Below are 11,301 nucleotides of genomic sequence, written 5' to 3'. Positions count from 1 at the left end.
CTGAGGATAAAGTTTAAGTATTTTGTTGTCTTGCATCATAAATTAGTCATACTTTTCAGGTTTATTAGAAAAAGATGCTCCTGCATTTTCGACCGCCGGTGCCGGTCGCTAAAACCCGAGTTTATTGAGTCTATGATATTGAGATGCCGCCAAAAGTCCAGCTCTTTGCAGCAAAAAATTCGTAAATATCAATGAATGATCGCACATTTTCGAATTTTTTATTTCAGGATGTAATTTGGGCAATAATATAAAAAAATCTAATAAAAAAAAATGTTCGTGTGACCGGACCGGGCCCCTTGAAGCAGCGGGCCCGTGTTCCGGCGAACATATGGAACACCGGTAGTTACGCCACTGGTAATATTGTCAAAGTCAGTGTGCCGTGAGGTTATGGTTAGTTGATGTTCTTTCAGCTATTTCGACAACCAGTTTTATAAGTTGCATTAAAAACTTCATATCGGAACTTCATTGAAATTTTGTTAATACTTCTGACCTAGGCTTGATTTATAAACCGTCCATTCATGATGTCATCGTAAATTAAAAAAGAGTGCGTCGACCTAGGGACGCACGGATTGAGTTTTAACTCTGCGTTGTCAATTTACATAAATTAAACACGTATATGCGTATATATTTTTCGAGAAAATGATTATTAATAATGATGATTGTGTTAATTAAAGTACATATCCATGTATTGTTAATTGTTGTTTATTACAAAATATACTTTTTTTATTTATTTATCATATGGAAATATCATATTTAATAATTATACTAATAGGCAGCGGATGGCCGTCGGGTTAGGTCAAACTCGGTACGGCTCGTACGGGATGGGAATTCAATGCAGTTACGTTACGGCCTGCACTTCGTTTATTTGAGAACAGAATAACGTTGCTTCGTTGCACTCTGCTGTTAATTCCCGCTCTCATTTACTTAGCCGTTACTAATTACGTTTTCGTTAATTGTATTTATGGAATAAATGACGATTAAATTCAGTGATCCTCCTCCACTACTGAGTCCCGGCGATCCAGCGCATCATGATTACATTTGTTCAGGCTGGTGTCGGTGTCGGTGTCGAACTCGGTTGGTGTCGAACTCGAAAACCTATTCCGGCGTTAAGGAGTTAAAACTCCAATATTTTTTTTTACTATGTATCATGATCTAAAATCTACGCACATTTGTTCATCGCTGTCGTGATCGTCACAAAATTTGCCCCTTAGGTCTCAGACGTGTGGAGGGCCATGTCGGCAGGGGAGAAGTGTAAAATTAGAACGCGAGGCAGGTTCTCTCCATAAGTAATCTATTAACACGCTAAAAATAAAGGTTAAACAAAACATCGTTAAATTAACTTATTTTTAACTAAGGTTATGAAATGACAGTGCATAATAAATAAAAAGAGCAAAAAATGACAGTCAAACATAGGTTACAAGAAACAAGCGATATGTACAAAATATAACATAGCAGAGGGCTGTTGGGTATTTTGAGAGTCCGCAGTACACGAATGTAGGAATCCATGGAAAGTGGCGAGAGAATACCCTATTAACTCGTATTGGATGGAGTTTCCGGCGTTAGGGATGCATACTTTGAGGGTAGAGAAATGCCTGGTGACTAGGTTGACCGTGTGGATGAGAAAAGTAAGGGCAGTGCCCGAGTATAGCACGCAGGACTTGAATACAAGTTGGTAGAAGTGAATCCGATTTGGTGGTTTGTTGAGTTGTCGTAGCAGTTCTACTTATAATTTTTTATATGTACAGGATGATTATTTTATGTGTTCACGCCTGAATGCTTTCATATAGACAACACATTATACATATCACAAGCAACTTTGATCAATCTATTGTTACTCTTTTTTTTAATTAGCAGTCACAGTAAATGCAAAAACACAAAAATCACACTGTGTCAACAAAGAGGTCAAGAACCTAATAATGGCAAAAGTAAAAGAAAATAGAACGTCATTTATTCCATCCTTAAACGAATATAAATAAAGTAAAATAAATAAATAAGTATCCTATAAGTGTTCAAACTGTCGGCATTATCCTTCTTCCATAGCGCTAACTGAGTTCAGAATTTCTACGTAGTCTAGTTAGAATCTCGGGTATTATATGGATATCTCTACGACACCATGATCCGTTCCGTGCAAATGATCTTCATTTTGAATTAAAAGGGCTGAAATGGCATGAGTGAAATCTGTTTGCCTTCAGGATGTTAAAAACCGAACTAATCTGCATGTGATCTGCCGTTGACTCACGTGAGGATTATCTTCTATAATTTCAGTGAGGGCAGCGCTTCATTTTTTGAACTTTAGTTTTCTTAAATTGATCAATTTCTTTTTTTTTTTTTTTGAGTCTTCTGAATACTTGATTAGGAGAAATTCCATCGCCTGGCATATAGACAAACGGCAGCACCGAAATTTCCATTTCCCAAAGTTTAAAATTATATCGTTTTTTTGGAATTCGAAAGCACTCTTAGCAGAAGTTGAAAATAATTTGACTGTTAGAATGAATTTGTCATAATTTTATCGCAATCATGCATATGGTCGACAAAATAACTTAGGTTAATGATAAGTGATAACTTACACGACATAGCCATCCGGGAGCTGAGTGGAAGGTCGAAGAAAAGTCGACGGAACGGTTCTTCTTGGGCTTGAGAAACTTTGTCGGGACCACTTCTACCCGGCGATGGAAGCTGGGTACCATGGTCAAACTAGATTTTAGACGACTGACCACCGAAGGGCTGAATCGGATGGACTCAATAACATCTAATATCGTTTCCTATTTATAGGAATTCTGGTTCATGGAACCGAGAAGAGGAAGTCGTTTCCCACGATTTGCCGCCGTTAGGTCCAGCAAGTCAAAAAACGGTCTAACCAGGCATTCTTGAGCGTTGAACCTGGGCCATCTTGTAATTTAATTGCCGTTGAAATGATCTGATTGATGGACAGTAAATTCGGCCTATGTTTGGTAAGGAATTTGTTTCGAATGAATTCCTGGAAAAAGTTTGAACAAAGAGATGAACGGAACGTGAATATGAGAGCCGTGGAATGGTTCTAATGACTAAGTTATTTGAAGATGTAATCCGGACTTTCTGGATCTTAGGGCAAGAGGGATAGGTCGCCTTAAAAGACAACTTTGCGTGATAACAGGATTATTTGAGTAATAGATGGTCTCATAAATAATGTAGATTCTGGTGGTTTGCTAACGCATACCAGTCTAGTCTTGTCGTTAATTAGTTTTGAAGATGAATTGGTTCAGTACAACTATTTGGCTGTAATAAGTAAAATATCTCAAATAGTGAAATATTTTTCTAGACGAAAAGGCAGTCCCACTTGTTGCAATTTAAAGCAAAAAAAAAGGGCAAAAGTATTACTTTTAGTCTTTTGACATGCTACTATGTCAAGAAGATTTGATACAGTCCATAGAAAAATGACACAATATTGTTGACCTAAATTGTTATGTGACGGATCCGAAATTTCGTCCTTAATAACTATTCCCACGCAAAGTTGTCCTTTTTTACGGCGACATATCCCTCTTGTCGCAAGAACCACAAGCCTGGAATTCAGAGTCATCTTCAAATAACTTAGCCAACAAAATGATTTATTACTTTCCATGGCGTCACATATTCATAACGCGCTATCTCTTTCTTCAAACTTCCTTCCCAAATATGGGCAGTGTTTACTATCCACTAACCAAATCATTTCAATAGCAATCCACATCGCGCTTATTTCTGCCTAGACTCTAGGCATAATTTACTGTCTGCCAATCAAATCATTTTAATGGCAATTAAATCATAAGACAACCCGGGTCAAAAGCGCTCGTGGACGTCTGGTCTAACTGGTTATGACATGCGTGATCTGGCGGCGATAAACCGTAGGAAATGTGTTCCTCGTCCGGCACTCATGGACCAAAACTCCTTTAATTACGAGACGGAATTAGATCTTAACAGTTAGTCCATCTGATTCAGTCGTTCAGTTAGTGTTACTAGAATCCAGTCGGTCCCTATAACCAACTTCTAACCACCTTCTAACAACGCCGGATAGAAATAGGGCCGAGAACTACCTTTACTACTCTAATTTATCCTTCTCACCTACCGAAGCGACTCTTCACAAGTCCAGGACTTAAGGGAAAAATTTTACAACGGTCACGGACAAAAACTAGCACATCAAAGTTTCCCAAATGCATAATCAAAATTTAGAAATGAATTGGCAAGGCCATCTCGGTTACCATACTGAATTGTGGTTAAACGCACACTCCTGAGGGTAGCTTGTAATATTTTAACCATTTATCCTATCCTTTTTTGTCCTGTCGCCTTTTGGACATAAGGCACCGTTCAAGGTGTTTGCAGAGCAGCTAATCGTTTAAGAGTTATTAACTATCTATTATTGAACATGGTGTTCCTTTTGTTGTTTATTTAAATTTTCCTTTAAAAACAGTTATTTAATATAAACTGTTAAGTTTGTGGCGGCACAATAACACGTTGGTAAGCGGAGAAAGATAATCGGCCTCGTGGCTGGTCAAGACACCCGCCCGGCAAGTGGGAGACGTTAGGTTCGATGCCCACCGGGGCAGCAACATTTTTCTTCGCTTACCTTCAAGTTGAAATAATTGTTTTTAATATAGTATAATGTTATGTACAAATTCCAGATCAATTTGTTTGTGAAAAAAGAGAAAATAAAATTTGTTGTTAACTTTAAGTTGTTTTTTTTTACATTTGTTAAAGCTGTGCTCGTGAGTGAACTGTTCTTAGAGAAATCTGCTAAAGGAGAAGGGTTTGCGTTATATTGGGCCTTGCACCGAATCCAGGGTAAATACTGCTATTCATTTAAGCATCGAAATTTGTTTTGTTAAGAAATTAAGTATATATTATTTGAGAATAAAGTTATTTTTAAAGTTGAAAGTAGGTATTGAAAACTTTTTGTGTGTCGCATGTCCCTCCTCAATTTTCCCATTGTGATGAATGTTTTCCTTGATTTTTTTTTTGAAAATGTGTAATTAACAATATAAGAGTGCAGGTTGTATAATCATATATGTAATAATAATAATAAAATTGATCGTTACATGTGTATATTTTCTATGGTTGTAATTACATGTGTGTTATTATAATTTTGTTTTAATTCGACACTCAAAAGAATTGTTTTTGTTGTAGGAACACTTCCTTGTTGTCGAAATTAGTTTACGGCCCTTCGATATCTATAACTCCGATTACAAAGCACACTAAGCCCAAAAACAAGCACAAACTAACTAAGAAAAAGTCGACTAAAAACGACGGGATGATAGTACAGATGTTAGATTCAGCCCAAGACGATTTATCTCCCAAAGAAGCAGATCCTCTGGAGATCAAACCCTCCTCGACGCAGGCCGTACACTGCGAGACTTGCGACGAGATTTACGAAAATAACGTGGCTTTTGCCCTTCATTCCATCGCACACAATTCTGACAATAAGTACTCTTGTCATTTATGCGACTACCGCAACATTTTCAAGTACAACATCGAAATGCACATCAAAGCCCACGAAGGCACCACCAAGTACAAATGCGAAATCTGCCAAAAAGCTTTCACTACCAGCACACATGCCATAGAACACAAATACTTTCACACCGGTGAGAAACCCTTCCAGTGCGAAATCTGCGGAAAACACTTCATGTTCTCGTGGTTTTTGACGTCGCATCGTCGCATGCAGCACTGGGAAATCATCACTGGTACTCCTTTAGTGAAGTACGATTGCACTGTTTGTAACAAACACTACACTTCTGCTACTGGTTTGCGGAGACACAATATGAGCAAACATAATGTTGCTGGAGTAGAGTCGTCGTTGCTGTGTGATATTTGTGGGAAGTGTTTGTCGAGCAAAGAAAAGTTGAAGTTCCATAGACGGATTCATACAGGTTATAAGCCGTTTGCTTGTGAGATTTGCACTAAAAGTTTTTCGAGGAAGGAACTTTTGAAGGAACATGAGAGGGTACACACTGGAGAGAAACCTTATATTTGCGACTTTTGTGGGAAAGGGTTTTCTCAGAGGTCACCTTTGAGGATTCATAAGCGGACGCACACGGGAGAACGACCGTACATTTGTAGGATTTGCGGAAAAGGGTTTATTTCCAAAGGGGTCATGGATACGCACATGAAAAGTTGTTTAAGTCTACCTAAATATTAACGAGATGGTGTGCATATTAGTTAACCGTTTCATAAATTATTGTAAGGTATAGTTGGTTGAATAAAGTAGTTTTCGTTAATGTTGTTAATTAATTTTTTAGATAGTACCTTTCGCTTTACGTATTAGTATTAAGTTTTAGAGACTGACTCAAATTTTATTCTCGATTATGTGTACTGCAGTCGTTCCAAATATTATTAAGTATTATCGTAAACGTCATATTTTGTGTAGTTTTAATTTTCATAAATATGTTCTTATAACAATGTTAACTTAAAACGATCAGTGATTTACTATGGTATAGATTTCTTCCATATAGGATAATTGATAAATGTAGTACATGTACATGTAAGTAAGAAGCAGTTGTAGAACCATATATGTTACATCTAATATTTTTCTTACTTAAATATGTACGATGTAAGTATGTAAATAATTTAAAATACAGTTGTTTAACATGCTTTTACACATTGTTCAGGGTTGTAGGTGCAAAATATGACAGTTTCTTCTGGTGATTTGTGAGACCCCGAGGTCTGTGATACCAAACTGGACACGTTAATGACATATTTGTTAATCCAGGAGTCTAAATTAACTTATTTTTGCAGGTACTCATCATTCGCTCCATTACAACCACCCTACTCTTGTCATAAATGCCCAAAAGTTTTCGAAAACAAGAAGAAATACCGGAAACATGTCTGGTTCCACAAAGAAAGAACATTTCACTGTGAGCTGTGTGCTAAGTCATTTTTGTCACCTGGTAACTTAACCTCTCACATAAGCAGAGTCCACAAAAAACTACGCACTTTCTCTTGCAATCTTTGTGATTACTCAGCCGCTAGTAAGGATAGCCTTCAGAAACACGTAATAAGTCAACACACTCGAGATTTTCCCTTCAAATGTGATTCTTGTCCCTTGGGTTTCTTCTCAAGTAGACAGTTAGACATTCACCGTCAACTGCGACACGAAGGTGTTAATTTCATTTGTGAATTTTGTTCCAAGATCTTCAAAGATTTGAGCTACTTTAAAAAACACGTGAAAAAACACCAGCGTATCACTAAGACGTTCGATTGCCCGGAGTGCTCTAGAACATTTGACTACAAAAGCAGATTAAATGCTCATATTAAGAAAGTTCACACTAATCCAGAAAACAACAAAATGCTAATTTGTGATGAATGTGGTAAGTGTATAAGTGCACCGAATGGCATGGTGAAGCACAAAAGGATACATACTGGAGAGAAGACGCACGTTTGTGAACATTGTGGGAAAGGTTTTGCTGGGAAGAACACGCTAATAGCACATCTCCGAGTGCATACTAAAGAAAGACCATTTAAGTGCAGTTATTGTGAGAAGTCTTTTACACAAAAAGGTAGCCTTAACATACACTGCAGGATTCATACTGGGGTTAAGCCGTATAAATGTGAGATTTGCACGAAATGTTATATTTCCAAGAGTGCACTTAAAAGCCACAAGTGTAAGGGTGGCACGTAAGCTTCGTTTAAATAAGAAGTTGCATAATATCCAGAGAAAAAATTGCAGCTATTCCTGTAGGTGTAAACAATCTGTGAATAAATATTGATATCAAAACGCGGAGTTATTATTTTATATATACTTACCACAAACTCTGGAAGGTGGTGCTGGTGATTTTGTAAGGTTTCTTACTCATCGCGTTGAATTGTTGGATCAGTTCCAGAGAAACAAAGGCAACAGGATGATTGTATCCTTATCCAAATACTGGCATCACCATAGATTACTAGTAGCCGTAACACGCCACATTCTTGCTTTAGTCTTTTTACAGTGGGTATATTTTTAATTCTTGTCAAGTTTATATCAACAAAAATACGCTCTATTTAGTCGTAGGTATTTTAACATTCATTTCACATGGACTATTAGTCTTGAAAAGTGAAAGTTATCTACAAGTTTTCATCTGTAGTCTGTAGATATCGTGAAAGACTTTGGAAAGTATTTATCTTATTTTTTTTTTTTTTTTGTTTAACAACTCAAAGTTTTTAGGAATGCTGAAAGCTGACACTTGAAGACTTAATATGAGAATTGAACACATTAGCTTTATATTTTTATTTTTTTTAAAGGAGTGTCAAAATAACTTTGAAGCTGTTGTCTGTCTGTAGCATCACTTCAGCTATTTCGAGATTATCATCTCATAACAGAGTTGATGTAGGAGTCAAATTGGTTCGCACGAAAGTGGGGATAGCAGGTCGACCGTCGCAACGAATCTTAACCAATTTCACAGTTTTTAAGGTTTCAATCTTTCAATCTTTGTCAGTCGGGGTTTGCTAAGTATTTCGTTTTGGTAAGGGGATATTGATAAGAATTACGCGACAGTTTCATCAGAATTATCATATTGTTACGTTGCTCGAGCGAATAAAAACTGGCGTGGGTAAAACTCAACAATTTGTTTCTTAATTTTTCGAAATACACGACTAACTAAAGGAAATATCGATTTTGCAATTACGCTGCGCCCCATAATTGAAAAATCCATATTTCCTTCCAAAAATGTACCTTTTTAACCATGTTTTAAGGTTCTTGTTTTGAAAAGATGGTTGTATATATTAAGAAAAAAAAGGCAAAGTATGAGCCCCGCCCACCCACCCTATTGCAATTCTGATGATTTTTTTATTCGTTGTTAGCCAAGGAGCGGAGCTTAATTGTAAAATACTTATTTTTCTACGAGAAATTACCATCTGAAATATGTTATACAAAGAAAACTAAATGTATTAATCAAAAAAGGAAACCAAAAGAGCCTTCCGTCTCGATCTCTTTCGAGATGAACTTTTCATTCGTTATCAGATCGAGGGGCGGAGCGTAATTGCAAAATCGATATTTCCCTATACAAATTTACCAATTTAAACATGTTTTAAGTTTCTTGTTCTGGAAGATGGCTATGTAAGTATATTAAGAAAAAAAGGCAAAATATAAGCCCCGCCCACCCACCCTGTTTCAATTGTGATGTTTTTTTTTATTCCCCGTGAACCAAGGGGGCCGAATTTAATTGCAAAATCCTTATTATTTCTCTGCAAGAAATTACCATGTAAGACATGTTTTTGAGTATCGTGATATTCAAAGAATACTACGTATATTAAGAAAAAATGATAGACAAAGATTAAGCCGCACCCATACCTGCCCTGATCTAAATAGTAATGAAGTTTTCATTCGTTGGCAGACTTAGGGGCGGAGCCTAATTGCAACATCCATATTTCCTTACAAAACTTATCATTTTTAACGTGTTTTAAGTTTCTAAGAAAAAAATTCATCACAATTGAGATGGGGAGGGTGGGTGGTGTTTATATTTTGCCTCTTTTCCTAATAATATACACAGTATTTTTTGAACAACACGATATTCAAAAACATGTTTTTAATTTATTGTAAAGAATTAAGTATTTTGCAGTTAAGCTGCCCCCCTTGGTTCACGGCGAATAAAAAAAAATCATCACAATTGAGAAAGGGCGGGTGGGTGGGCTTATATTTTGCTTTTTTGTTTTAATATGTGTAGACTTTTTTTCACAACATGAGACTTAAAACATGTTTAAAATGGAAAATTTCTATAAGGAAATATAGATTTTGCAATTAGGCCCCGCCCCATAATTGCAAAAACCATATTTCCTTGTAAAATGTACCTTTTTAACCATGTTTTAAGTTTCTTGTTTTGAAAAGATGGCTATGTATATTAAGAAAAAAAAGGCAAAATATGAGCCCCGCCCACCCGCCCTAGTGCAATTCTGATGATTTTTTTTTATTCGTCGTAAGCCGAGGGGCGGAGCCTAATTGCAAAATTCATATTTCCTTAGAAAAATTACCATTTTTAACGTGTTTTAAGCTTATATTTTGCCTTTATGTTTCAATATGTGTAGACTTTTTTCACAACATGAAACTTAACATTTTTAAAATGGTAAATTTCTATAGGGAAAGACGGCTATGTATGTTAAGAAAAAAAAGGCAAAATATAACAATATTACAATTAGGGATGTACCGACTAGTCGCCGACCGGTCGGATAAGCCGACTATTCGGCCGTTTTTCGTCGTCGGCTGGCAGTCGGCGACTGGGCGGCTAAACAGCCGATCGGTCGGTTTTTTTTATTAAAATTAAAATAGTATACGAGTATAAAACAATTAAGCCCTGTTTACAGAACCTAAATTAAATATTTAATTGCGATTTAATTTTTAACACCGCGTTAAACTAGAGCTTATTTGAAAGCAGAAGTACACAGCAATAAAAGAGCGCAGATACCAGTATTTGAAACAATATTCAGTGCGCATGAGCACTACTTTCACAGCATCAGAGGCGTCGAGAACGAACTTCCTTTACTCTTTGGACCTGTTTTGTACGTTCTTATACTAACGTGAGCAACGTGCAAACCCCAATAACAACACTAATGGTCCGCCACTGACTCGTCCATACTCTTCGCCCATTTTCGCGCTTCGCGCATTCATCCCTCCCACTCGATGTACTTCTGATTTCAAATAAGCTCTACCATGTGACCGACTCTACGCCAATCAGACTTCGCTAATGGCCTTGTTAAATGCGCGATCAACTTAATCTCAGTTAAAATATTGTATAAACTGGCCTTTAGATTTTTCAGTTTCTCGATTTTCAATTTTTATTTCTTCAATTTTTGATTTGCATAATAATAATAATTATGACTTAAAATTTTTCACTTTTTCAATTCTACGATGCTAGAATTTTTCCATTTTTGAATTTTTCGATTTTTAATTTTGGAATTTTTCGTTTTGAGTTTTTAGTTTCTTAATTTTTTCAATTTTTAGGTTTTTTAACGTTGTGATTTTCCAATTTTTCAAGTTTTGTACTGAGTTACTACAAAAAAATTAAATGTTAAAATTATCCAAACAAATTTAATACATTTTTTGGAAAACAAAGGAACTTTAGTTATTCCTTTTATTAAAATAAAACAAATTTTCAAGATAGTCAGAGAAATAGAAAAAAAAACACACTGTCTGTGGTATTTATAAACCGGTTTTAGCAAAGCCGAACAGTCAGCTAGTCGGTTAGTCGGCCAGACCTACAGTCGGTACATCTCTAATTACAATACAACGATTATGTACAGAATAACTCCGTGGTTCCATTGAATGCTTGTTGTTTCCGACGGTGGCCTCTATTTAAACCTATGTGTGCCTCTTGGTGGATCCAGAACGCC

At 36.4% G+C, this 11,301-nt stretch overlaps 1 protein-coding gene across 1 annotated transcript; it reads left to right on the top strand.

The window, feature by feature from the left end:
* Window positions 1-2,969: 2,969 nt before the first annotated feature.
* Window positions 2,970-10,492, top strand: LOC135128212 (zinc finger protein ZFP2-like). Its single transcript, XM_064055107.1, has 6 exons — window positions 2,970-3,034; window positions 5,134-6,116; window positions 6,739-6,857; window positions 7,133-7,550; window positions 7,762-7,927; window positions 10,330-10,492. Exons 1-6 carry the CDS (start codon window positions 2,970-2,972, stop codon window positions 10,490-10,492), a joined length of 1,914 nt encoding a protein of 637 aa, XP_063911177.1.
* Window positions 10,493-11,301: the final 809 nt, after the last annotated feature.

The sequence above is a fragment of the Zophobas morio genome, unplaced genomic scaffold (genome assembly GCF_036711695.1).
Source record: "Zophobas morio isolate AGI-343-1 ecotype UQ-CSIRO unplaced genomic scaffold, CSIRO_AGI_Zmor_V1 ptg000012l, whole genome shotgun sequence".
In the NCBI taxonomy this organism is placed as follows: Eukaryota; Metazoa; Arthropoda; class Insecta; order Coleoptera; family Tenebrionidae; genus Zophobas; species Zophobas morio.
The sequence above is the reverse complement of the archived record's forward strand: the minus strand, read 5'-3'. Positions and strand labels throughout refer to the sequence as shown.

Coding starts and splice junctions, on each gene's coding strand:
- LOC135128212 (XM_064055107.1), top strand. CDS start 2,970: ATGAATTCCTGGAAAAAGTTTGAACAAAGAGATGAACGGAACGTGAAT. Junction 3,035..5,133: donor AATATGAGAGCCGTGGAATG/GTTCTAATGACT, acceptor TTTTTGTTGTAG/GAACACTTCCTTGTTGTCGA. Junction 6,858..7,132: donor CAAAGAAAGAACATTTCACT/GTGAGCTGTGTG, acceptor TTTTGTTCCAAG/ATCTTCAAAGATTTGAGCTA.